Source organism: Lissotriton helveticus, chromosome 10 (genome assembly GCF_964261635.1).
Source record: "Lissotriton helveticus chromosome 10, aLisHel1.1, whole genome shotgun sequence".
In the NCBI taxonomy this organism is placed as follows: Eukaryota; Metazoa; Chordata; class Amphibia; order Caudata; family Salamandridae; genus Lissotriton; species Lissotriton helveticus.
In genome coordinates, this window is record NC_136071.1 from 245,616,979 (window position 1) to 245,644,244 (window position 27,266).

The following is a 27,266-nucleotide window of genomic DNA, read 5'->3' on the forward strand; positions in this document are numbered from 1 at the left end:
ATTTTGTGAGTATCCTATCACATTTGTTGCACATTCAAAGAAAAGCTCAAATTTCAGACTATATTGTCTGACAAATTACTGCTCATTTAGGAAACTGGATTTTACGTTTATTTTTCTGACTGCAAAGTGAGAGGATTTTTTAAATGTGATCTAGGCTACAATCCTGCTAGGGTACAATAAACGAAAGGAAAGGCTGTAGAATATCAGGTTTCTTTCTAACACAGAACAATAATTAAATATCAGGATAGGAACTAAACACATATTTCAAATTATATCAACAATTAGGTAAAGCACACATGAAGCACTTTTTGTAATTCTGAAATGTAACGGTAACAACAATTTTAACAGGATAAAAAGAAATGAAGTTTGTATGTGCTCTAATGATAAATATCCACTGAAACTGATTTCCACACATATTTGCTTTTGCGCCATATAATTTTACAAGTAAAACTGCATATCTATCCAGATTTAGTGGATATTTTAACAGAAAATTTGCTGTCTGTAAATGACAGTACACTTCCTCACCAGTGCTCCAGAATGTACCACGAGCTACATACCTTACCACTCTCCTACTGAAAAAGCATGGTATATTTTCTACACATTGTTTTTGTATGCTGTTTGGATCTTTCACAGTCCCTATGGTTTTAGTGATATACAATTTATGGCAACAACTCCACTCTAAAAATATTCCAGCACCACTGACTTGGAGTGGGCTTTGGATAAACAACTTGCTCGTGATTGGACGTTTTCTGTCTGTCTCACCTCCCTACACCTGATTAAATAGCTTTCTGCCCTTTTCTTGTGTTTGTCCTGCCCAGTAGCATTTTGGTCTCACAGTATTCAGACTGGATAACCAGTAGATAGAATTTACTATTTTCTTGCCCTCTCTCGAGTTGCTTTCCGTAGTCCTCACTCTCCTTTCTTTGCCTCATCACCACATCTTCAACCCACCTAGCATTCCTTGTCCCCTGACATCCTTGTTTGTTTTTAACAATTAGAATTAGTTGACTTCCATGTTAAAATGTTTTTCTGACCATTCCAATATAGCCACACACACTTCAGAGGTGGGCATCTCCAAAAGGGTATTGTTTTATTTGAACATATCTCAGTCAAAGATGGCCACAATGGATGTGCAAATATCCATGGCAGCAATTATTTAAAGGAATTTGTTCAAATAAAATAAAATGCATTCAATATGACCCCCCGCAGATACATATGCATCCACTGCAGCAGAATGAGTCACCCAAAAAACTGACAAACCCATGAGGGTTCACAGTCGAAACATATTAGCTTTTCCAATTTTTTTTACTATTTCAACAAGAAGCAGAGAACATATTCCACAGCATTCTCTATTCCATTATTTGTACTTACAGATATTGTGTATTAAGACAAGCTTCTGACCAGATACGCAATGCTTTGGATGTGGGAACTGAGAAACAGAAATCTATCAATGTCACATATAATCCCAAGATAGCCCCCCAAAGTTTCTCCAAGTATGGATATATTGAGTAATGGGCGAACTAGGAAGGTCAGTATCCAGATTCCCCAGGCATGTGATAAGGCACGGGACAATAGAATGTATCTCCAATGTTGGGAGGATGGAATCGCTAATTCCCCTCTCAGGTCTGGAAACAACTTGATAAAACCGTTAGAAACAAAGTCCTCAAAGTGATGGATACCATGAGCAATCCACATAGGCCAAACAATGTTTTCCTCGCTGGCCGCAATGGCTGCACTGAAAAACAAATGGGCTTTTACCCCAATACCACTCAAAACTTGCACCAGCTTGTGAGCTTATTGCCAAGCGTACTAGGAAGTGTGAACGATCAGATTACTGAGGGGAGTACTTAAAGGTCTTGCAGTGTAATGGACAGCTAGATCTACGGAAGACTGCAATATGTGAAGTTCCATCACTACCAATAAGGGTGTGGCCCTAGAAGTGGGCAACCAATATTAGCCAGCCAATGACCCTCCAAAGGATGGAAGACGTAAACTTCCCTTCTCTGATGTGGAGTAGAGCATAGCACCCTGGAATATGGGTTTTTCCGAGCCCCAAATGAATTGAGAGATGGAGCGCTATATGCTCCGCAGACAGGTATACGCAAATGATGATGATTGAGATGCTCTACTGGTGGATTATAATAAAGGACTATGGGAAGCACGCCTTAAGTATAGCTTTTTTAGGATCCTGCACTATTGGCACTGGTCCTCAGTAAGGTTATTCAGAGGGGGGCGCTAGGTGGCGCACAAGCTGAATGGCCGCACTCCTGTGAGGCTCCAGCTGCCTGGCTCTACTGATCCTAAACTTATCCTGTTAACCTGCTGACACCCGTCCCAAACTTGGCTCGAGTGAGCACTGAGGTTGGAAGCAGACTCGGTGTGAGTTTGGTGCCGCTGCGCTGAAGTACGGCGAAACTAGCGCTGCCTGAAGATTGACCGCACCCTACCGTTGGAGCCTGCTGCTGCGCCCGGCCGGGCGGTTCTCCACGCGAGGCCGGGGCGTGCCACGAGGGAGGAGGCCGGGAAGGCGCCCGTGGTGCTGCTGAGCGGAGGCGGCCGCCCGGAGTACAGGAGAACGAGGAGAGGTACGGCACACTCCCCCCCCCCCCTCCGGCGCCCGCACAACCATCACCCGCCTATCCCGCGGGGGGAGGGACCATCATCTAAGCCTCCTGGGGGGGGAAGAAAGCGGAGTGCACTGAGGGTCGGATCCTCGGGACCTTTGTCTGTGCCAGTCTCCGAGGCGGGAGATTGATCCTGGAAGCGTGACCCGCGCCTCACTTCACGGGCAGCATATAAGGAGGACCTGCGTGGGCGACCCCCTGTTGGGAGGCGGAGGCCCCGGGAGAGCTTGATGCCGTGGTGATATCGCGGCTGGTGCTGCGCGACCCTCCTGTATTGCGATACAGACGGGGGGGAACATATGAGGCTGCACAGCTGATTGTACAGGCGAAGATAGAGGTGCTTACTGGAGAGCCACGTCAAAGGGAAGTGCTGGCTGCCGTGCCCTGCTGATAGATGAATGCGCACCGGTGGAGGCAGGCCTCTTGAACATTGCACTACACTACTTAGAGACCAGTGGAGCCTCGAGTGGGATGTGGCATATGGGTGCGACTGGCGCAACAGGACATTCGTGATTGCAAGACACGGTGAGGCTGCTTGCGGAGGAGATCTGGGGGCCGCTGCGGACTGCTGACATCTGGTGTGGGGAGTGATATGTGGCAGACGCGCCCCACGGCGCCGGAGTTCCTGTGAGGAGACCCAGGGCGCTGCCTGTTGCCCGGTTTGAGAGACTGAGGGAGACACGTTTGCCTCACGTGCCTGAGGCCCGTTGACCATTATTGGCCTGCTCCACACTTCGCTGCCCTCAGACCCCCGCGGGAACCGCCGGCCGCATATATTCCTTGCTCTATATGATAGGAGGGGGGTGTTGAACTTGCGTGAACACGCCACGGTCACTGTGTGCGTGCCTCTTTACCTCCCATACCGTTAGTCAAATTGTGAGTAGCGCTGCAGCTCTCCCCCCTCACCTGGCTACCATGGGGAAGCCAGATACCAGACAGCCCAAGCTGCAGTTTGAATCTGCGACGCAAAAGAAAGCGACCAAACACGTGGGCGACAACGGGCAACCTCGGAGTCCAGCAGCGGAGGTTTCTACCTCAGCCCACACAGCCCCTGACATCGCCATGATGCAGGAGATGCGCCAGGGCTTTGCCACTGTGGTGGACAAGGTGGATAGGTTGTCCGCCAGAATGGATGGCATAGTCCAGAAAATGGATGTCCATGAAGAACGCATTACGGAGGCGGAACGCCGGATATCAGAACATGATGACGCCACGGCGGCGCATACTTCTCGACTCTCCAGAATGGATAATGTATTGCGGGTGATTGCCGCCAAGAATGAAGAATTGGAAGCGAGAAGTCGACGGAACAACGTACGCGTCACGGGCATTCCGGAATCGACCAACACGGGGAAAATGGAGCTCTACATAGAGAAGCTACTAACAGCAGTAGTGGGGGCGGAAGCTCTCTCAAACCAGTTTATTGTGGAGCGCGCCCACCGTTCGCTTGGTCCCCGGCCCCAGCCTGACGCACCGCCACGGCCCATTATTGCACGCCTGCTCAACTATCGAGATCGAGATGCGGCACTACGAGCGGCCCGGACGAACCGGAACCTCACCTATGATGGAGTGCCTTTCTCTATATATCCTGATTTTACCCCGGTGGTTCAAGAACAGCGGCAGAAGTTTCTTCCTGTTAAGAGAAAACTTCGGGACCTGAATATTGACTATGCCCTTTTATACCCGGCCAAATTGCGAATAACTCATCAAGGCACGCAGCATTTTTTTCTTAACCCCCAGCAAGTTGAAGACTATATTAAAACTTTGCCTAAACGTGGTAGGCGCCCTACGGATGCTGAAAGCCTACAGGACTCCGGCCCTGAATGAGTGATCAATGGCCCTGTACTGATCTGAGACGACGGTCTTCTGCATTGACATTGCTGTCTTGCTACGAGGCGAAGGACATCACGGTGTGCAGTGGTTCGACTTGCTCCTGAGGTACCGTGGATGGGTGCCAGACTGCAGGTGGTAATGTATGCCAGGCCCCACCCCCCAAACTCCCTCTCCCTCCCGGAAAAGGACGATAAGGGTGGACATGCACGGAACGAGAGGAATGGGGGTGGTTGACCGTGCACCTCTGATGGCCCCTATTGGGTGTATCCCAGGGACCTTGACTTTTGCTCTTATGTTGTTTGACTTGTTTGGTTACTATGTGGGTGGGGGGTGGGCATGGGATGCTGGCGAGTTGGGGACGCTTCAGTGGGAGGGGGGTGGAGGGGGGGGGGGACCTTGCATGATAGGACTGCTGATGATACAGGGTGGCTCACCTTAGCAGCGCTGGGTGGGTGGAGACTCTACGGCGGGTTGCTGAATGCTGCTGGTCATTTTGCATGCCTTGTACTTTCGTTGGGAGGCATTGTGGAGGGGAGGGGGGGGGGAGTTGTATAGAGAGATATGTTTGTTTTTGTTTTTGGTTTGTAACATGGGAGTCAAGTACCGAAGAACCTCTTCTACGTCTTGGTGGGAGGTGGGTAAGGGTTCACTTTGCGACACTTGTTTGGTTTTGGTTTAGAACATGTGCACTAGTTCTTGTAAAATTGCTTCGATGTCACGTTGGGAGATGGCTGGCTGGTAGCCGGGAGAAGGATGGGTCTACTTTGAAATGTGTGAAATATACGTTGCTGAGGCACAGTACTGAAGCTGAGGGAGGTGCTCCTGGGCGGCGATCTCCATCCCCTCCGGATGCCTTGATTCCTACTGTATGTATCCAATTACACCCATGGGGGACACACACCTGAATGTACTTACATGGAACGTGAGAGGGCTGGGGGATCACAGAAAGAGGAGACAGATACTGGGATATCTAGATCGCCATAAAATACACATTGCTTTCTTACAGGAAACGCACTTTGCACCTAATAGATCACACTCCTACGGCAGCAGGTGGGCCTCATACACTGCCTTCTCTTCATATTCCTCCTATGCACGTGGTACAGCTATACTTGTCAAACGGAATACACCCTTCTATCTAGCAGGCTCAAAGACAGACCCACAGGGGAGATACTGCTTAATGTGGGGCAGGTTGGGGCGTATGTCAGTGACACTTGCCTGTTGTTATGGACCTAACGTAGATGATCCGCAGTACTTCACTGCCTTATGGGCAGCGATAGTTGAGACGGGGTCCCAACACATTATATGGGGGGGTGATTTTAACGTAGCCTTGAATCCCGCTTTGGACAGATCACATCCCGCCCCACATCACTACACTAAAGGGAGGGAGGTCATTCGTGCGACTATTGATGACAACCATCTCATAGATGCATGGCGTTCACATTGTGGGGCACAGGGGGAAGGTACTCACTTCACCGCACAGGCGAAATCGTGGGCTAGACTTGACTACATACTCCTAACATCCCAACTCTACACAGCACTGATACACGCAGCGCACCTCCCCAGAACATATTCGGACCACTCTCCGGTTCATATCACGTTGAAGGGTGCCGAATTGGGCCCCCCTGTCACGGCATGGCGCATGCAGCCCTCGATGCTCCTAGATATGAAATTCCAGGAGGAGCTCCGCGAGGGATGTTTAGATTTCTTTCAACATAATAAGGACTCAGTTCAGGATGTTGAAACTATCTGGGATGCATTTAAAGTCACGCTTCGAGGCCTCTGCATCTCGAAGGGCTCGGGGGTCCTAAAGAGCATACTGAATAGATTGAGATCCCTGGAAGTTGACCTAGGGCGAGCGGAGAAGGAACTTCGAGCAACCCCAGGCGGCGATGCGCTCGCTGTGATACGGGAAAAGCTATCGGAATACACGGATGAGGCTGCCCGAGAGGTGAAATTCAGAAACAAACACTGGGTGGCACGACGATATGGGGAAGGCGAGAGACCGGGGAAAGCTCTGGCTACTACAGTTAGACTTATGCGTTCGCCCACTATCATACTTGAATTAGAGACTGCTGGAGGGGTGTTCCTTAGAGATACCACACAAATACTGAATGAATTTGTACGACATTATAGTACACTTTACACCTCCACCAGAACAGGGGAGCTGACGCTAGAGGACTACCTGGCGGATGTCTCCTTAGGATGGCTGAGCGACTCGCAAAGGGCATTTTTAAGTGCCCCGTTTGAACTTGATGAAGTCAGAGAGGCTATCATGCACATGAAATCGGGCAAAGCCACTGGGCTTGACGGCATCCCCATTGAATTCTATAAGACGTACATCGACTTCATGGCACCGGTCCTGCTTGAAGTGTACGAAGACGCACTAGAGGTTGGTCACCTCCCCGCCTCCATGAGAACTGCCCTTATCACGTCTCTGCTTAAGCCTGGGAAACCTGCTTCACGCTGCGATTCCTATAGGCCCCTTTCATTGCTAACTTGTGACGTGAAGATCCTCGCCAAACTCATTGCGACGCGCATAAGTCTCCTACTGCCAGACCTTATACTTCCTGATCAGGCTGGGTTTGTCCCAGGCAGAGCGACATCGCACAACCTCCGCACCTTCTTCTCAGTCAATGGAGCTATCCATGAGGACTTGCCAATGGCGGCCATCTTTTTAGACGCCACTAAAGCGTTTGACTCGCTTGAGTGGGATTATGTATTCCGGGTGCTTGAGCGGATGGGCTTCCCTGCTATTTTTATATCCTGGATCAGACTGCTGTATACGCGTCCTATGGCTAGAGTACTCATTAACGGGCAGTTGTCCTCAGAATTCCCTGTCTCAAGGGGGACTAGGCAGGGTTGCCCCCTGTCCCCGCTCCTGTTCGCCATAGCCACTGAACCCCTTGCAGCTAAATTGCGTCAACACCATCGGGATAGTGCGTTGAGGTGCTTTCAGAGACAGATCCTCATTTCAATGTACGCAGATGATATTACACTCTATGTACGCCACCCAGGTGAGAATTTGCACCCCATACTTAGGGAGTTCATCCGTTTTGGAGTTCTCTCCGGAGTGCAGATTAACTGGAGCAAGTCCTGCATTTTTCCACTCACTGCCTCGACACGTAAGTTTCAGTTGGAATATCCCCTTGCCTGGTGCGAGGGAGATTTCAAATACCTGGGTATTCATATAGAAAAGGATAGGGAGGCACTTATGCGTGCCAATTATGGGACGGTGATGGATAGAATCAGTGATAATGTTTCCAGGTGGATAACCCTCCCCTTGTCCATGGCGGGAAGAGCTTCACTGGTTAAGATGGTGATACTCCCCCAGCTTCTGTATTTATTTATGAATATACCATTTAATCCCGGGACATATTTTTTTAAGCAGCTGCGCTCGGAATTACTCAGGTTGGTCTGGGGTGGGAAAACGCCCAGACTTAAATGGGAGATACTGGTTAGGCCTTACTCGCAGGGGGGTTTTGGGGTTCCGGATTTCGAACTCTATTACCAGGCTGCCCAAGCCCACTTCGCTTATTTTTGGATACGGCAGCCTCAATACATGCCCCAAGTGGCGGCCGAACATTGGCTAGCACACCCGACACCGATCGAAGGAGCGCTCTACTCCCCAGTTGAAGGTAGGGACAAAACCCCAAACACGGTCCTCAGCACAGTGACGGCGTGGAATCATATCAGTTCAAAACTAGATCTACAGCTGATATACGCCCCACTACTTCCTTTGACATACCACCCGCAGCTGCCGCTCCTACAGGAGGCTGGCTTTCGTAAGTTATTGACAAGAATTCATGTTCGAACATGGGGCGATTTATATAGAGATGGCACTTTTCGTACTAAAGACCAACTATATGCCGGGATACAGCCGACGCCACTGGAGATATTTTACTATATCAGGCTTAGACATGGTTTGCAGGCGGTTACACCTGATTTCCCGCGCGAACCTCCTGTGCTTCTCCCTCTACAACACATGCTTCAACTTGATAGCCCCAACAAGCTGGTGTCCACGTTGTATAGGTCGGTACGTGTCGATATGGACTACGCTGAGGTGCCTGCTAGGGAGAAGTGGGACCGGGAGCTATCCGTAGCCCTTACTGACAAACAATGGACATTTTGCCTACAGCAAACAGAACGCATGTCATCCAGCAGCAGATATAGAATCATTCACTATAAATTCCTTCACAGATTATACTATACACCTGCACGTCTACACAGATTCCAGCTCAGGTCTAGTGACACTTGTGACAGATGCGGGGCTCCAGGGGCTGATTTCCTGCACCTTGCATGGGAATGTGATCAGGTATACCGCTATTGGGATCAGGTCTTCCAGGCACTTTCCAAGATGATCAATGAGGCGGTGGAGCCCACTCCATTACTGGCACTATTAGGCTACGTTGAACCTCTCCAGGCTGCCCACCGCAAGTATGTGGCGATGGCCTTGCTATTAGCCAAGCGCAGAGTAGCCTGCAGGTGGGGAAGGGGGTGTCATGTATTCCTATAGGTTCTGAATTGATCCCCCTATTCCTGACCCTATTCTGGTTAAACTAACTATCAAGTTAACTAACAGTCAGCCCATGAGGCAAGAAAAGCCCCCATGATGCAGATACCGTTATCTGACGCAGTCACACTACGGCACAGGAACGTGTTATCTGATTAGGTCATAACGCTTGAGATCTAATTAGACAAGCGACATTCCTCCAGCCCCTGATAAGGCATACGACGTTCTCATAACAAATCAAACCTATGACAACCTGGAAAATCCGTGCGGCCATTGTTTTGATTTCACAGAGAACTTCAGTAAAAGAATGTGCTAACGAGCAAGTCGTATGACATCTTTATTGACGTATCTATGTCCATCCTTACGTCAATCCCGGCACCTTTAAGGTATAAATATTGCCGATCTTGCCCTATGCAAACACACGCGTGGTGACGAGACGGAGCAGCCATACTTGCCGAAGCCCAGAAGCAGAGCAGACCCCGCTGGCAGCAGCCCCGCCTTCCTGACGCGCTGAGAGACGCGCTGCTATCTCCTACCGAGAGACCAAGCACCGGCGCTTTCGGGCAGCCCTCGCAGGCAGCCTGGAATATCGAGACCAGAGAAAGAGATACCATTCCTCATTCATCCTAACTTCCAGGTACAGAACTGAATAACCCCTCACAGAGAATTCTTTAGTTATTCACTTGGCAAAAACAAACTTAACTTAAACTGTAACTTTCTATTCCCGCCCACGCATTAGACTTAGGTCAGGTACACGGGGTAGGCGTATTTAGAAACACCAGTTGAGTACGTTTAGTCAAATGTATATGTGTATGTAAATATATTTTAATCATTTTAAACATCATATGGCTCAGAAACCATATCAATGTTTTTACAGTATTATTTTATACTATTGCTTTTAATGTATGCACTTTACTTAACTATAAGTATCGCAATAATATCGATCCATTTCTCTTGTACGAGAAAAGAGACTGATCAATAAATAACACCTTTTTATTGAACACGCCCGTCTCTTCCTTTTCTCTACAATCTGATGAGACTAAGAATGCACGTACTGACTGAGTAAAATAATTGCCTTGTGCTCACACGACTCTGGAGATACACTCTTGATTAGGGGAGAGCAAAGTTGTCATGTTCTATGGTTGTCAGAAACTAAATCCCTTCTTGTCTAATCAGGGGAGTTAATTCTTTCCTGAACATTCGAGAAAGTTTCTAGCGAACTCTGAGCTACGCTGGCAAACCCAAAACTTAAGTCTAGTATCGACAGTAGTAGACCTAGTTAACGTCTGGCCTAGGCCTTTACTGCTGTAGGTATTATTCCAATGCGCAGAGCCTATTGGGAAGATAGGAACTACACTACAGGGGAGGGCACCCAAATTTAAGGAGTGGATGCGGGACATGGTGTACTGCCAGGAACAATTGCACACTTACTCTGAACTGTTACCTCCCGCTTCCAGACCCACTGACGTGTGGGCCCCGCTGCACTGCTATTTACTAGCGGACTCTCCAATAGATGCCGAGGATTAAGGTTGGAATACTGGAACTTTGCTTTGATGCTCCTTGAACGTGGGAGGGTGTGGAGATGTGTAAAGATACTGTGAGGTCTCATGCCGACTGTGAATGTAGACAGGCCATCACACCGGGGCACATGCCTCTCCCTCTTAGTGACTGAGTTATCGCACATGTTAAAGTTACTTGAAAATGTTACAGAAAATGTAAGACGAACTGATATGTCTAGATTACGTTTGTGCTTGTCATTGAGTTGATGCGCTATCTATACAATGCTACATATGCCGATTATTGAATGCCCATTTCTCAACCTGCTGATTTACACTAATAGCGGCCAGCCTCCGGGTTGTAGGCATGACGCTGTGTAACCTTGACAGTACTCAATAAACGTCTTACACCAAAAAAAAAAAAAAAAAAAAAAAAAAAAAAGGTTATTCAGAGCCCACCTTGCTGTGGATTCATGATGTTGGAGAATGTGGCCATCTGAAGGCTTTCTGGATGTTGGTTTTGGATCATACGAGAAAGGCCTTTGGGGTGGACAGACCTTTGACAGCCCGGCTGGTGTTACTACATGAAACGTCTGACCTTCCTTCAGTGAATCAGCATGTTTGTAGATGGCTATCCACTGGTCCAAGGTTTACTAAATTGGTGATACTGCATTTTTGGAAATCAACTCTAATATCCACACTACAGACCTGGTTGGACAACATGTATGATATGGCATGCTTGAGCATCATATTTATAGGTTGAATGACAAATTGCAGATATTTGACTGGGTTTGGGGCATGGTTCTTAATGATTCAAGTAGACATCTTAAATGAATAGGTGAGCCTGACACTTCAAAGTGAACTGCTTCACATTTTATACCGACCCCTATTCTCCGCTCCCTGGCCCCTCCCTCCTGGGGTTTCCCAGCTTTGACCCCTATTGCTGGATGTGTTGGGAGATGTGGATAGATTGCCATCATATCTTATTTCTTCCCATATGGGCGTTAACCAATGTAATCTTTCCTTCCCATTGCAGGTGCATGTATTTCATTTCATTTCCTTCTCCTTTTCTTCCTTGTTGGTTGTGTTCTTCTTTTTCTTCATTTTATTTGGTTTTAGTTATCAATTAATATTTGCTTTAAAGAAGAGATGGTATACAGTTGGACTTTGGATTAGCATTTAATTATGTTGATTTTCTTGCCCTGTGTGGCGACTGGTTTTTCAATTTTTAGTGTACATCTCTTGTTACAGTGATAGGAAAACTCAGTAAAAAATTTCAATATCATTAGCTGTACTTACAAGATAATAAGTGTAAGGATGAAAAAGAAGAGAACACTTTCAATCAAATTGTGATAAATCCATACGACCCATTTTAAGTTGGTGGTCCAGGATATTGAGTCCACCCAGCTGGAGATGGCACTGTATGGATGATCCAGGTTTCGGAAAGGACCACATGTTGATGAAGAATTCCGACTGGAGAATCAAAAGAAAGGCATGTTTATTTAATCAATTATGACAAATGTAAGACATCCAATACTTGAGTGTTGCATGGCATCATTCCCTGCCTTTCAGCAGAATTATAAAAATTACGCTGGTCAACAACCAACATTATTAGAGCTTATGCTCATCTATCAAAGGATAATGACTGGTGTTCTCTGTAATGCTTACACTTATAAAAACTGTTATCTGGGCAGTAGTATTTCCATATAAATGACCACACGTTGTATGAATTGCACAGGCATCTTTTTCATGAAAGCAATCTCTTGTGTGTGTGTGTGTGCATGTGCTTGTGTATTTGTGTCTGATATTATGCACAAAAAACTACCCCTCACTGTCCATGAGATGCTGTATAAGTCATATCAGAAATTTGTGACGTAACACACCTCAGTAGACAAGAGCAAACCATATGCCAGTGTGAACCTGGGCGTGTATTCATGTGTACAAAACAGTGGTTCACCTGAAACTTATTGTATTGTGAATAATAATTATTTAAGAAATAACCAAATATTTAATATCAAATATTGCCATAAATATATATACAAAGACAAAATCAAGAGCTAGGTGCTGTTTGTCCTAATATAACAACATAAAATGAACTATTAGTGAACATACAGGGAATCAACTTAGTATGTAGTCCTTTTTATAAAGTCTTATATATAATTTTTGTTTTAAAATTGAGCCAATCAATAAGTTTATGTGCAGCTTATTGTTGACGATGTTTCTACCTTATTTGAATTGGACAGGTCTCTTCAGGGACAGGTCTCTTCAGGACAGGTGATAACTGGACACCTTATGTTGTAAGAGTGGCCATATTGCTTAAATCTGTGGTTCAAAGAAGAGCCAATGTTGAATACTTCAGTGTAACACCATTGGTGAGGATAAAGAGAAGGTACTTACTTAATGAGTCAACAATGACCCATTAGGTTTTGTGGTAGGCCTGTAGTTTGGTCACGAGAAACAAGGTTACTGAGCTGTAGCACCATTGGCTGCTCAACACAGTAAACCAGTTTAAGGTCGCTGGACCACTGACCACCAATGTCTCGCAGTCCTGGAAGTATCCAATCTAAGTAAGGGATAAATGGCTGATCGAATTAAAGACAGCCTGAAGCGGGCAGGAATTCACATAGCTTGTTTCTCAGCACATGCCGGAGAAATGTGAAATCATTATTGTCTATCCCAGGAGCATTAGTTTTCGGTAGCAAATCATGTATGTGCATATAGAAACATTTTTAACGCTACATTAGTGCTTCCATTACAGTTTGAGTTGAGGATCTCTCACATCCCTGAAAGCAGCCAAGTGCTTCCCCTTAATATTCCACCTTAACATCGACTTCAAAATATCATGCTACCAAAATATCATGGAGAAAATATTGAGGACCAAGATATCGACAAAGTAAGTATACATTTTCCTTTCTTAACTCCACGTTATATGTACCATGGCGAAATATATATTTTCAAGGAATGTAGATTGGGGGTTAAGAATTGTATATCTCTTCTTACCTTAATGCACTTGTTGATATTTTGACCTTAATATCTTGGCAACGATATTTTGTTAGAGCGATGTTTCTTTCAGGAGTCGAAATTTTGGCATACAAAGAAACACTCTGCTTAGCACCTTGGCTACTAGGGAGATTTTCATGCTGTGCTGCAAACTCTTGATTCCCATTGTTCATGACAAGGTCAGCTCGTCATCAGCACAGGAGCAGTGTACTGCATGACGAGCTGAGCTCGTCATGAGCATCGAAGGGGTTAATTAGTAGGTGAGGTGGTCCCCTGTCCTGTATCTGTTTCCATGGGTATGTCTAAAATAGCACCAATAATGCTTGACTAACAATACCTTGGCCTATGGTCAACAACCTGCATTTGTCCTAAGCAATCTAATGGATTTAAAACTCAAGTCTCATTAACATGCAACTCACCAAAACACAAAATTCACAAAAATCTAAAATAATTATGAAAAATGCAACATACAACTGTGGCACACTTTCCTACCTCCAAACGGTAATGCCCACAACTGAAAGAACTCCAGTGAATGATGGAAAAAAGAGGAGAAAAATAAAGAGTGTTGTCATCTGAGAAGCTCTCCAGGCTCTTCGGGGTGGCACACAGTTCATCATCAGACTGACCTGAAAACAACCAGGCACACAAATACCATAAACATAAGTAAATTAGGCATTAAAAGGCCGGTGTAGGTACGTGTACAACCATATAGCAACATCCATCACAAATTGAACTCAATCATAGTTTAGTAATGAGCCCCCAACAAAGCAAAATCATCCATTAATAACATTGGAGTCACATTTTGAAATTTTCCAAAGTCTGTGTGTGCAGTTTTAAACTGCCATTTCGACCTAGTAAAGTAAACTATTTTTCCAGGCCAAACCTTCCTTTTTAATACATATAGGTCACCCCTAAGGAATGACCCTGGACAGCCCAAGGGTATTGTGCAGGGTATTTAAAAAGGGGGGCATCTATTTTTCAGTTTTACATGTCCTGATATTTTTCACTAGTGCAGCATTGCATTGCCTTATTACATTTTATAGGTGTAATTTAGAAATGGGAAGAGATAAGCTCTTCACGTTTGGGGTCTCTGGAATTACAATTTAGGATGATATTAGCCCCTTCTGATCTTATGTGGGAAGGTAAAGCCTGACACATGTACTGCATTGAGTTTTGTGGAAATGTTTGATCATAGGCATAAAGATTGTAATAGGTGTGGTTTTAGAATACCCATCTGCCCACAGGTTCACTAAATAATCCCCATAGTGTAATTACACCGGCTGAGTCATGCAATGTTAGAGGGAGATCGGAACCCTACACCCCAAAGGGTTCCTAATCAATGCGAGATCCATGATAAAACACAAGGTAGAGTTAGGAGAGAGTTTTAAAGGCTCACAATCTGGACTGTGTTTTTATTAATGAATCTTGGGCAAACGAAGCTTCGGGTCCCAATCTAGTAGATACTCAACACACAGGCTTGATTTTAATGCATACATGACAACCTATTGTATTCTTGAATTTCTGTGTATCAACTATATCTCCTAGGTAAGATATGCTTACACTCTTATAGTCATACCCACCATATGTGTATGGTTATTATTAATAAAAGATTCAACCAGAGCCATGCCCCAGTATTCCTGAAAGCATTGTAGATAATACTGGCACGCTAGTCATCAACAGTGTGAAACAATATAGAAAAAAGTGTGAGGTGGGGCAGAGAGTGCCTCACGTAAGCAACCACCACAGAGCTGCTGGTAGGTACCAGGTCACCAGTGTGCTCACTATCACCATCATGAGATTTTTTTTTTTTTAATATAATGGTGTTAACTACCATTACATCCCCGTAATATGCAACAAAGAGTCACCTGAACTCCCCATTAAAATAGATTGTGAACACCTATCATATGTATTTAATGTTTGTCTAGTGTTCACACCCACTTAAAACAATGACATGTTTAGGCCAGTACCTACCAGCAGCTCTGTGGTAGTTGCTTACGTGAGGCACTCTCTGACCCAGAGGATTTCGCAGCATGGCTAGGCACAGCTGCGGATAAGGTAGCTCCCTTGCGGAATTTTGAGCAGAAGATGACAGATTGAGGTCACACAGGCAGGCCTGTCACCACAAGGAACATATCTGGAGAAGGAACGATGGGGATCATGAACGATTGGCCTATAAGTCCATAATTAGGGATTGTAAGAAAGCTTTTATAAAGGAGAAATCAAAATACTTTACGGTACTCATTGAGGCTACAAACTCCTCTAAATAACCCTTTAAAATTGTTCAGCTACTGTCCACTCCTCTGGCCCCTGAGGCCTTTGCTGGTTCCCAAGAGTTTTGCAATGAGTTTGTGGAGTTTTTCCAAGCTAAGATTGCTAATATCTATAAGGAGCTTGAATCGACAATACAAGCAGCGGACAGTTCGCTGCCCCTTAAGTAGAGTGGAGCAACCATAGCCCTTTAGCTCTTCTAATCTCATGGAAATAACTACAACAAGGCTCACAATGTTTCCTTTTTTGACTCCAGAACTTGTGGAAGAGCTTCTACTCAGTACTTAGTCTGCTTCTCCTTTAGAACCCTGTGCTCCTAAGATCCTTCATATGGTGGCGAGTCTGTTAGCGCACCCCTTCGCATCTATAATGAATGTAGCCATCTCCTCCGAGTGTTACCCTCAAGTATTGAAAGAGGCAGTTGTGAAGCCTCTTCTCAAAAAACCTAACCAGGACCCCAAAGATCCCCAAAACATCCGACCTTTATCCTTTCTTTCAGTTCCTGCCAAGATCTTGGAACAACATCTTAATAGCTACCTGATGGCTTGTGGGGAAGAGCAGAACTGGTTAGATGTGTTAATATGTGGATTCTGTAAAGATCACTGTATCAAAACTGCATTATTGTTGGCTATGGATAGTCTCAGGCAAAATGTGGACGCTGGGCAAGGAGCGACTCTGATCCTGCTGGATCTGTCCACAGCCTTTGACCCCCATCCTTTCTGACTGATCGCCTATACGAACTTGGTGTTTCAGGCAGAGCGTTGAAATACCTGGCCTCTTTCCTCAATGACAGATCTCAGAGGGTGGCAGTGAATCATTATCTATCAGATCCTTTTTCTTTGCCATGTGGGGTGCTACAGGGCTCATCCTTAAGACCCACACTCGTCAATCTGTATCTCTCCGCCCTTGGCAAGATTATTTGCTCATTTGGGCTTCAGGTAGTCTCCTACGCGAACAACACCCAGCTTATCGTGTCAATCTCAAAAGACATGGTAGCAACTGCAGTCAATTTCAACCATTGCATTACAGCAGTAGCTGGGTGAATGAGGAGGAACTATCTGAAGCTCAATGGGGAAAGGTCTGAGGTCTTGCTCTTTGGAAATCAAACCTCCATCTGGAATTACAGTAGGTGGCCAGAGACACTAGGCAATATATCTATGCCTACTGAGAAGGCTAAGAACCTAGGGTTCTTTTGTTAGATTGTCACCTCTCCTTAGACCCCCAGGTCAATCGTGTGGTTGCAATGTGTTTTTGGTTGATCAGGATGTTAAGATAAAATGTTCCTTTCTTTTCCCGTGCTGCATGGAAGCAAGCGGCTTTGGCATTAGTCATGTTGAGAGTCGATTACTGTAAAGCCTTATATTTAGATACCAACAAGAGCACCCAAGCTAAATTACAGCTAGTGCAGACTTCACTGGCCAGGCTCACCTTGGACATTCCCAAATGGCAGTCAGTGAATACTGGGTTACAACATCTTCACTGGCTTCCTATAAGGAAACTTATAATGTGTTTGCGTAGTGCATAAGGCCCTCTATCAGAGCTGGCTGGCAGGACTGATGGCTAGGTTTTATAGCTACATAACTGGTAGAAATATTCGCTCTGCTCACAATAATTTAGTAACAGTGCCCAGATTTCTGAAGAAGAAGTGGTGAGTGAGAGCCTTCTCAACCACAGCAGCTAGACTGTGGAAATTCACTGCCAAGAAATTTGACCGGCATTAGAGCTTACGCCCCTTCCCTTTAGGAAAGCCTTAAAGACCTGGTTTGGCATCTGTAGCTTGCTGTGTTGCACTGCCATGGTTACCAGGGAATGTATTCTCTGTGTTGGTATCTCAGTTAGAAGAGGGGTTGGAATGTGATCATTTGAATGATCTGGTGGACTGTTGGTGGACCCATCTGCTGGGATCTGAATGGGATCTTCTTACTAAAGAATAAACTTGTACTTCTTTCTACAACCTGCCTTGAGTGATCCTTTCTGCTGATTCCAGGATCCTACATTGGCGCAGTTGGCAGCTCAAACATTGTGGGAAGAAGAGTGGCAAGGCAAGAAGATCTCAACAACCTCAACAGTCATTTTGACAGTTACAAGAGGTGGTGAGTACACACTTACCTTGACTTTTGCGGTCTCAAATCCTTCGGGGGCTCTGTGTCTCACTTTGCTTGCTTTCTACAGATTTCTTCGTCCTACTTCTACTGTGTGCTGGGCTCCAAGCTGTACTGAGTGCTGCTCTCTCCACAGGGTCCCTTGCGGGTGTCACAGTGCCCCTTGCTGGTTTTCGTGGGTTGCGGTGCTCGTCTGGGACGCTGTTTGGATTGAGAGCACCCCTCCGCATTTTAGGCCGCCTCCGACTTCATTTGCGGCAACAAGTACTGAAGGAAAACATGTTTTTTTGAGCTTTTGCTGACGTCCGTAAAACAGTGGCCTGTGTGTGTGGTTATTTTGGCTGTTTCGCTCAATATCCCAATGGTCAAAGCTGTGTCCTTGGTGTGTGCAGAGGTCCTTCTTGAGTTGGCACGGGCGTGCCCCTCTCACAAGTGCTGCTCCATTTCACCGGTACATGCAGAGGCGTCCTTTTGGTCTTGCAGAGGCGTTCTCTTGGTCACGCGCAAGCGCGTCTTCCCAACACGCCTTCCCAAGTACTCTGCTGGCTCGGCTTCCTGACGTGACTGTCTCCACGTCACACTCGCCCATCACCATAGCAACGCTTTTTCTGTACATTTCACTGATGTGCACAGCCACGTCTATGGAGAGTCTTCACGTCGTGAGCTCACAACTCATGTAACTATGGAGTGACCATAGCAACGACACGTTTCATGTTTGTGTATACGCACAGCCACGTCTCTGCTTCACTGGTGCTTATCCTCCATGCTGATAGGCACAGCTTTTTGTCTGTGCTTGTCCTCGCTGTGTCTCACAGCCATCTTTTTTATTACAGCACGTTGTGGGAGTTTTTGGAAAAGTATATTGTACTCACTCTCCTCGCTGGTGAGCACAGCTAATTCATATGCACAGCCCTTCTTTTCATATAAATGTTTCTTTTTATTCTTTCACAGTGACAAGCACTCTTCACCTGGAGCAACTAATATTCTTAAAGAGCTATTGCTGTTAATCAGTGTCTGGTGCACTGTATTGTAGGAAAACTGTTGTTATTGTGTTTTTCTAACCTTTAAAAATGCAAAATGTAACTGCTCCTCCTTTCTTTATAATGTCTCCTGGTGAACCCCTCATGAAATGGCAAAAGTGAAAGAAGGTTTTTGAACGTAATGCTAATGTATGTGGAGCATCATTGAGTGCAGAACGTAGGTCTTCACTTTTACTGCACTGATTGGGGTCAGAGGGACAAGACGTTTTTGACCATCTCCCTGAGTTGAGTGATCCTGAAGCTGTAGTCTTGAACGAGTATGATGTTTGTATTAAAAAATTAGACAAACATTTCCTCCCCAAGGTCAGCACGATCTTGGAGAGATATCATTTTGCGAGGAGGTTGCAAAGTGATGGAGAGACGGTTGAAAGTTACATTACTCAGCTACGAAAACATCCTGCAAATTTGCCAATCTTCGTGATGAGAGAATTAGAGACCAATTCATGCTAGGATGTAACATTGGGAGGACCAGGGAAGAACTGTGGTTGAGGGGTGAACCCATTCTTGATGAGGAGATACAAGTTGCTAAAAGAGCAGAACACTCCTTGAAGTGTGTGGAGACTATCAAAGAAGACAGTCTACTGTTCAAGTGGTGAAAGAGGATACTAAGAAACCTGTGGTTAAAATTGATGGAGGTGGAATGAGAAGTAAACCCACTACACGCAAGTGCTACAGTTGTGAAAAGCCTGGGCATTTGGCAAATGATTAGAATTGCCCTGCGTTAAAAGTAGTTTGTTCAAATGTAAAAAAGAAGGGACACCTTGCCATCATTTGCAAGACGAGGTTGACTTCTACTAACGTGAAGAGAGTTGAAACTGAGTATATTGAAGAGGATTTTGTTTGTGGGTAGAATTTGGTTCAAGTTGACACGCCCGAAATTAAGTGCAAAACATGTCCTGTTGATACCATCCTAGTGGGAGGAGAACCCACCCTGGTTCTCTTTGATTCAGGTGCTAATATTACAATTATCTCCAAGTTGTTTTTTCAAAATAAGCTTGCACGCAAGATTTCCTTACACAAACTTGATATATATCCACTAGCGTATGGTGGCGAACCAATATCCCTGCAAGGTTATTTTGTAGGTTTGATTGAGTATGAGCAATGCCACACCTCTGGGAAAATGCATGTCTCTGAAAAAGGTGACAGTATAATAAGTTGGTTTCACCAAGGTGACTTGGGTGTTATGCTTGACCCGAGTAGTGCTACACCCATCCTGTTGAAAGATAAGATGAACATGATTCAAGGGAGCTCGCTTCACAGAGATTTCCTAATGTGTTTAGGGAAGAGCTCAGGTGCCTCAAGGGCTTTCAGCATGAAATACATTCATGTGCTGGAGCTCAACCTTCATGCTGCAAAGTAAGAAGCGTACCTTTGGCTGTTAGAGATCGTTCAACTACACGAGGAGTTACTGCAGGAAGAAAGGTCCCTTGCCACTGACCTGTTTCAGTCCGCCGGATCATCTTTTGCTTTGGGAAACTGTTCGCCGGACCCGCTCTGCGGGTCCCGCTTCACTGTGACTGCTCCAGGGGCTGCGGAGGCTTAACGGGGCTGCGAGCACATCGGCAGGGACTCCAGAGACCAGGAGTCCCTGCGAGGCCAATTGTCGACACCTGGCCCGCTCTCCCCGGAAGCCACGCCCGCTGTGCACCGACCCCTGATAACCGGCCCTCCTCCTTCCATCAGGTGGGATCGTTAAACTACACGAGGAGTTACTGCAGGAAGAAAGGTCCCTTGCCACTGACCTGTTTCAGTCCACCGGATCATCTTTTGCTTTGGGAAACTGTTCGCCGGACCCGCTCCGCGGGTCCCGCTTCACTGTGACTGCACCAGGGGCTGCGGAGGCTTAACGGAGCTGCGAGCACATCGGCAGGGCCTCCAGAGACCAGGAGTCCCTGCGAGGCCAATTGTCGACACCTGGCCCGCTCTCCCCGGAAGCCACGCCCACCGTGGTCTGGTATTTAGTCAGCCTTTAGCCCGCGCTCGCGGGACGCACGCGGGTCGAAGCGCTGAGCGAAGCCCGGGCAAAGGGCGGGCCGTTTGAGGCCGGTCTAGGACGGGAGGGACTGGACTGGGCCTCCCCCCTTGTCGCCATCCCTCCTGCTTTGATATAGCTTCTTTGTACACTTGCCCTCAACGATCCCAATAGGAATCATGTGTTCATGTGCAAGCCGTAGCCGGACTGCTAAAGGAGGGAAGATGCTGAACGGGACCCTTGATGACTTTATAACTAGGACCAATACAGCCATTGATATTGAAATCACTAAAATGCAACAGAGAGTCTCTATAGAACTAGATGCAGCTAGAAGATTGTCCCAGGATCTAGGTATGTCAAAGAAATCATCCCTGGGCAATATTGCATCTGCTAAAACCCCCGAGCGCTCGGCTGGCCCTCGGCCATTAATCACAAAGGCGGATATCCACCATACTATAGTCACAACTTCACCTGCGCAAGCCACTACCCCAGAGCTGGCCCCTTCCCATACTAATCAGAGCCCCTTGATGAATGCACCTGCCCTAGACTTAGAAACCCCTACAACCACTGAGTTGCATGGGAAGAATGTGTGTGCCAGCCGTAGGGATGTAGTCCAAAAAAGGAAACGCAACGCAAGATCTGCCTACGCTAGGAAGAAGGCCAAAGTTGCTAGGGCACAATTTTCTAACGATAGAAGGCCTACTGTAGAAAGCGGGGTAGGTGAAGACGGAGTCCAAACCGATGCATGTTTAAGAGGCGAGGGGAACTGTCCGATTATAGATAAAGTCGAGCTAGATACTACAGAAGGGGAGAACCGTCCACAAATTGTTGCGGGGAGTATCGGGGGACCCACACGTGAGGTAGAGGGAAGCGATGAGGAATTCTTAAAAATAGTATGGGAGACCCTAAAAAAGCTCTTAACCCCCTTAGAACTCAGACTCTCAAGCATAGAAAATCATCTTCTCGAGATGGATAAGAGCATTGTAACGCTAGCAAGTCTTAGTTTAAAGCAAAACGAATCTAACACCCCGCTGGGAGCTGAGAAAATTGTATTGACACCAACTGTAGCTCTACCAGCACTGCCCCTGACTAAACCAATACCCAAACCACGTTTAAAGGCTTACGATCCCATAGTCACTAATCCCTCAGTTAAGGCACCTAAACAACACTCTGCACAACTAATACCACCTATAAAAGAAGTTGCTGCCCCGAGAATAAAAATACTATGACTCATCGAACAAACCCACAGGGACCACCAATCGTAGAGAACTTTCGTGGGGGCTTCATAGACCTCCCCCCAGATGCAAGGCCTTATGTTGTGGTGTTAGCTGGAGTTCCTGTAATTGAGACCCAATTCCAAGAAAATTTCTGGTCACTTAAAAACAAGGTAATTCATTGGCTGAATGCAAATAGGCCGTTACCTAACCACCTGAGAAGTAACATCTTAATGGCGCGAAGGGTCCCGTGGGTAGGCCCATCACCCAAATCCTTCCCAGGTGACTGTATTGTCGTCTCATTCGAAGACCCACTTACGGCACAACACATATGCTCGTGGAACGCACGTGGTGAGAACTCGTCTATTTTAGTCAGACCACTCACCTTCTTCTATCCCCCCCGGCCTAGCCCAAACCTTGGGGGGAACTGGTCATTGGCCCGAAACCCTGTTCGGGTGGGCCAAGAGATGGCTGGCTAGGCTCTAATAGCTGGTGGGAAGGGGCACCAACCTTTAACAGGTATGGTTGCCTAGATGAGGTAGATTGACTCCCTATGAATATGGCACCCGCATCTATGTCTCCCGGTTGTACCTTACGTAATATTCCACCTGTAAGTCTAGGACTGGGCATAGGGAGGACAGTGTCTAGCACCTTGGATTCCAACTCTCCCCTAAAGCATTTTATTAACATGATTAGTAATCCTTCTCAAATTACGGCCAATGCATTATGTAGCTTGCCCGAGACTACTCGGGCGATAGTGCCATTGGAAGTTGCAACCCGTAATAAAGGCATCCCTGCTGGTAGTCCTGATTTATTATTGATGCTATTCCCAGGGGCAGAGATTATCCAGCCCTCCCCGGTGGTGACCGAGGGGGACTCACTACCTTCGGCTATGGCTGGGGTCTCTAGCTGTACTTCTGACCCCCCTGCGACTGCCTTTGGGCCAGTAATAGAGGATGTTGGCGGTGTAGTGCTGAAGGTGGTCAGCTGGAATGTAGCGGGCCTTGCACGGAATATCGACATACCCGAATGGAATTCTTTTGTTGAACCCTTCGGGATTTGCTTATTCCAGGAAACCTGGTGCCTGGAACCGCGGCACAAGGTGGGATATTCCACCTACTTTGTGCCCGCGGTCCAATCACTTGGGGGTAAAGGCCGTCCGTCTGGTGGCTTATTAATTTGGGCTAGCATCTCCCTGGGCCTAAACATCAGGCCCATACCTACTAAATCACCTGACCTCCAGAGAATCTCAATTAAAGGGCCTGGGGGTAGGAAGCTAGAGGTTTTTAACATCTATGTCAGAGGGGCTAGGGGTGGTTTATCTATGCTTCCACTCATAGGAATTGATGAGGAACTTGGATCCTGTAAGGCAGATTCCTTTGTTTTACTTGCCGGGGATCTTAATTGCTCATTCGAACCGCTTGCTACCGAGGATATACTAGGCACCGAGGAAGATGATGTTAGGAGAGGCATTACCCCCCTTACCCTCAAACCCATTAGAAGTTGGACCCAAAGTGCCATAGACCTTAATGCCCTCTGCTTGGAACATGGCCTTAGGGCAACTAACGGTAGATCTCAGTCTGATCACTTTGGGGCACACACCTTTAACAGAGTGGGCTATTCCTCACGCATTGATTATATACTCCTGAATTTTAGACTCTGGGCTCACCTGATTGATATGGTGGTCTTACCAACTATCGATAGTGACCACAATCCCTTAGCATTGACCCTGTCCACACCTTGGAAGGATAAGGTACCAGCCCTAACCCCACATGCATGGAAAACAACGTACGAAGTACACCCCTCCAATTGTGGTAGGCGGCTGAAATGGAACAAAATTGCCGTCAATGAGGGAAAGATCTCAGAAATAAAATCCATAATGTCTAACGCCATGTTGCATCTAGACTCTCAGGGCCATAGTAAGCACGACGTTCCAACCTTGTTTTCTGAAACCACCGGTGCACTAGGCGAATTGTTCACGGTTCTGTGGTAAATAAATAATTAATTACCGGTACTATTTTTCTATGCATAAAATAAAACAGATAGCTCAATAAATAAGAGGCAGGATCCGGGGTATCTGAGTCGAACAGGCTTTAATCAGGCATAAGGGAAGGGACAGGATCGGAACAGCCTGAAATAGAATGGCATGGAATGGCAGCTGCAACGTTTCATCAACATTACATAGTATATATAGGAAAACATTACAATTGCATTGAATACAGTAGGCGTAACAAGTGACAAACGTAAGATAAGAACAAATGGGCGTACAAAGAAGGCGTGTACGTAGACATGTGATGAAGACGTCACAGAAGTGTCATAAATGGGTGGATACATGGAGGGGGCTACCTGGGCAGCTGGAACCTTTAACCTAGTGGTGCGCGCAAACGGGCCATGACGTGTAACTAGGGAGAGCTGGGGGCTCTGACTTCTGCACTAGAAGAGGAGACTAAAGTCTGAGATGTCAGGACGACATGTACCTATAGCATATCTGGTATCTGGTGTTTAGAGAACATGTTGATACAATCTAAAAGTCATCAGAGCAAAGGCTACTTGACACTAAGGCTGGTGCATGCATATATTCTTCATGTATTGCGTGTGCTATGAATCTTCTATGGATATTAATACAGTAATTCACTTGCATGGAGACAGGAAGACTAGACTATAGCTGAAGATGTTTATGCGGTTCGTTAGCTTAGGAATGTGAAGACGGAGAGCTGAACTGATAACTGTAGGTATAACATATTCTTGGCAGACAGGCAGGCAGAGCCAGGCCGGGCACCGCGCTGCAAGGCAAGAAGTAAGCGAAGGGTCAGGGATGCGGGAGGGGCTGCATCGCTCCTCGGAGTGGTTTCAGGAGACTGGAGCTTGAATCTGGTGTTCAGGTCCTTTGAGGCCTAGAAACGGGGACAATTCGATAAGTCTAACGGGCATAATGTAAAACGTTGGCAACATAGGCCTAGAAGCCTAATTCACGTTGCTTTCACGGGGACCGGATAACTGACATACTAACGTTGGACACAACTATAATTGCGTCTTTAATCGATCATAAGGGGATATATGCATATCGATCATGCACATATAACATAGGATGGGGAACACGTAGGCACACATGACGAGGCAAAATTCAATTTTCCTCATTCCCTCCTTGTGCCCTACGTTTCCTTCAGGAAACATCAATAGTCATGATACCATCTATCTGTTCATAGAGCATCATTTGCTCGTCTCGAATCTTCTTGGAACGGGACTTAGGACTAGGAATACAAGATGTAGCGCACAAGCCGCAAATCGCAGGGCCACATTGTAAACATAGGCAACAACTGAATATGATCATTACTACTATACCCAGGAATGACAATACTTTCCATCCCCAGGCAGATATTATACTCCAGAGCCGACCGGACCATGTCCAGGTGCCTGGTTTCTGGTGTAACTGATGGGCTATTTTATGAAGTCTGGTTATAGCTGAATATACAGACGGTGCGTTATTAGGAATGAAAATGCAGCAACTAGATCCGATGACTCTACAAGCTCCGCCCCTATCGGCCAGTATGACGTCAAGAACGAGACGATTTTGAAGCACGACAAATCTCATAGCAGATTGTTCTTCGGTTAAGTTACCTAGAGCGGAAGTAGTCTCATTCACTACTGCTTCAAGAGTTCTGGTTAGCCTACGTATTAGCTTACTATTCTGGACAGGACCTATGAAGAAAAAGAAACCTTTATTGAAGTCTTGATACTGTTCTAAGGCAGTTTCAGTTTGATCGACAATGGGGGACTCGATCTCCCTTCTATGTCTGATGTGTACTAGATGTGTATTTCTGTGATAATCGGATGGGGCTAGAAAAACTGGTGGCAGTAGGAAGGCAATGTAACATGTTCCATCCCAATCGAGAGGCAGACGAACATATGCGGTCTGACCACACACAAAATAAGAATGACGTGAGGCTTTGAAAATAGATTTCCCACTGTCACTATACTCGACCACAGTAGTACAATCACTGTGTCCTAGATGTACTGAACCATTCTTTCTGACACATAATTCGCCTTTCACTGGTAGGACTGTAATAGCAGGCAAATCTGGAGTAGTCTCGGACTGAACATTCAAAACCATGAAATTTGAGGAATAATTACCTAGATCATATACTTCATTTTCTAGATCTAACCCTGTTCTATGGGAAAGACCTTCCTTGTCTGGGAAACATGTTCTATTCAGAAGGGACATATCGTTTGAGCATGACGTTAACGTGGACCATGCTCCACACGAACCATTGTGTGAAAACGGATAGGGAAAGAGTGGCAGAACTCCCTTCGGTGTCTGGAAAGGGGGGAGTCGACCACACACCCAACAATTAGTGGCATTGCTAGTCTGGTGTGAATAGTGTAACATACGGATAAAAGTATTGTTGCGCATGGCAAGACGATAGGATAACTCGTGAGGAGGCAGTTCACTAAATGTGTGCTCTACTGTAACATTAGAGGAAGAATGTACATGTGAAACAGTAGGAGGAAAACATAGATGTAAGGCATAACTTATGCAGGTAACCATAAGACTCAGGAATAACATAATTAATAGAGTAACAATGCATCGACTTCGAAGATTCTTTCGATAACGTGTTCTCCTAGAGTTTCGACTAACTCTCTCACTATGGGGGTCTATCTCATACATGTCAGGAACCTGTCTAACCGTTTCACCCGAGAGGGACTTAGACAATTAAACTGGCTGACTTACTAGACCTTAATTTTTCTTTATATTTCTGCTGTGGAGTTTTCTCTAACAGGGGAAGTTTAGAGTCAGTATCTGGGCAGTCCTTGAGAACGGGGCAGTCCTTGAAAAAAGTCTTTGGACGGAGTCCATGGAATCGTTTAACGTGACTGGAATGCAACCAGCCTTTGCGGCCCTCCACCTTGATCGCAGTCCTTGTTGTCATCAGAACGAGCTTTGGTTCTTTCCAGCGGGGCTCCAGCGGACTTGAACGATCAAAGTTCCTAATCAGAACGAGGTCGCCTGGTATGACCTCGTGCGGTTTCACTTGAGTGTTGTCTGGAAAAGCAGCGGCAACCTGTGAACGACAAGAGAGTAGTGCAGACATCAAGGAAGCCAGGTAATCTGTCAGCATATTACTGTCAACATCAGTAATTGTACGTGGTCTAGGTGTACCCCACATGTTTGGGGGACGACCGAAAACTACCTCGAAAGGTGAGAGACCTGA

The 27,266-nt window shown here is 46.2% G+C and overlaps 1 protein-coding gene across 2 annotated transcripts in view; it reads right to left on the reverse strand.

Annotated features, from left to right (window-relative positions):
* Positions 1-27,266, reverse strand: part of TMC5 (transmembrane channel like 5) — a 571,516-nt gene that overhangs the window by 54,711 nt on the left and 489,539 nt on the right. For both annotated transcript variants that reach the window (XM_078665241.1, XM_078665242.1), the window contains exons 17-18: positions 13,953-14,086; positions 11,760-11,933 (exon numbers count right to left, since the gene is read on the reverse strand). In XM_078665241.1, coding sequence (XP_078521367.1) covers positions 11,760-11,933; positions 13,953-14,086 — 308 coding nt within the window. The remainder of the gene's footprint in view (positions 1-11,759; positions 11,934-13,952; positions 14,087-27,266) is intronic.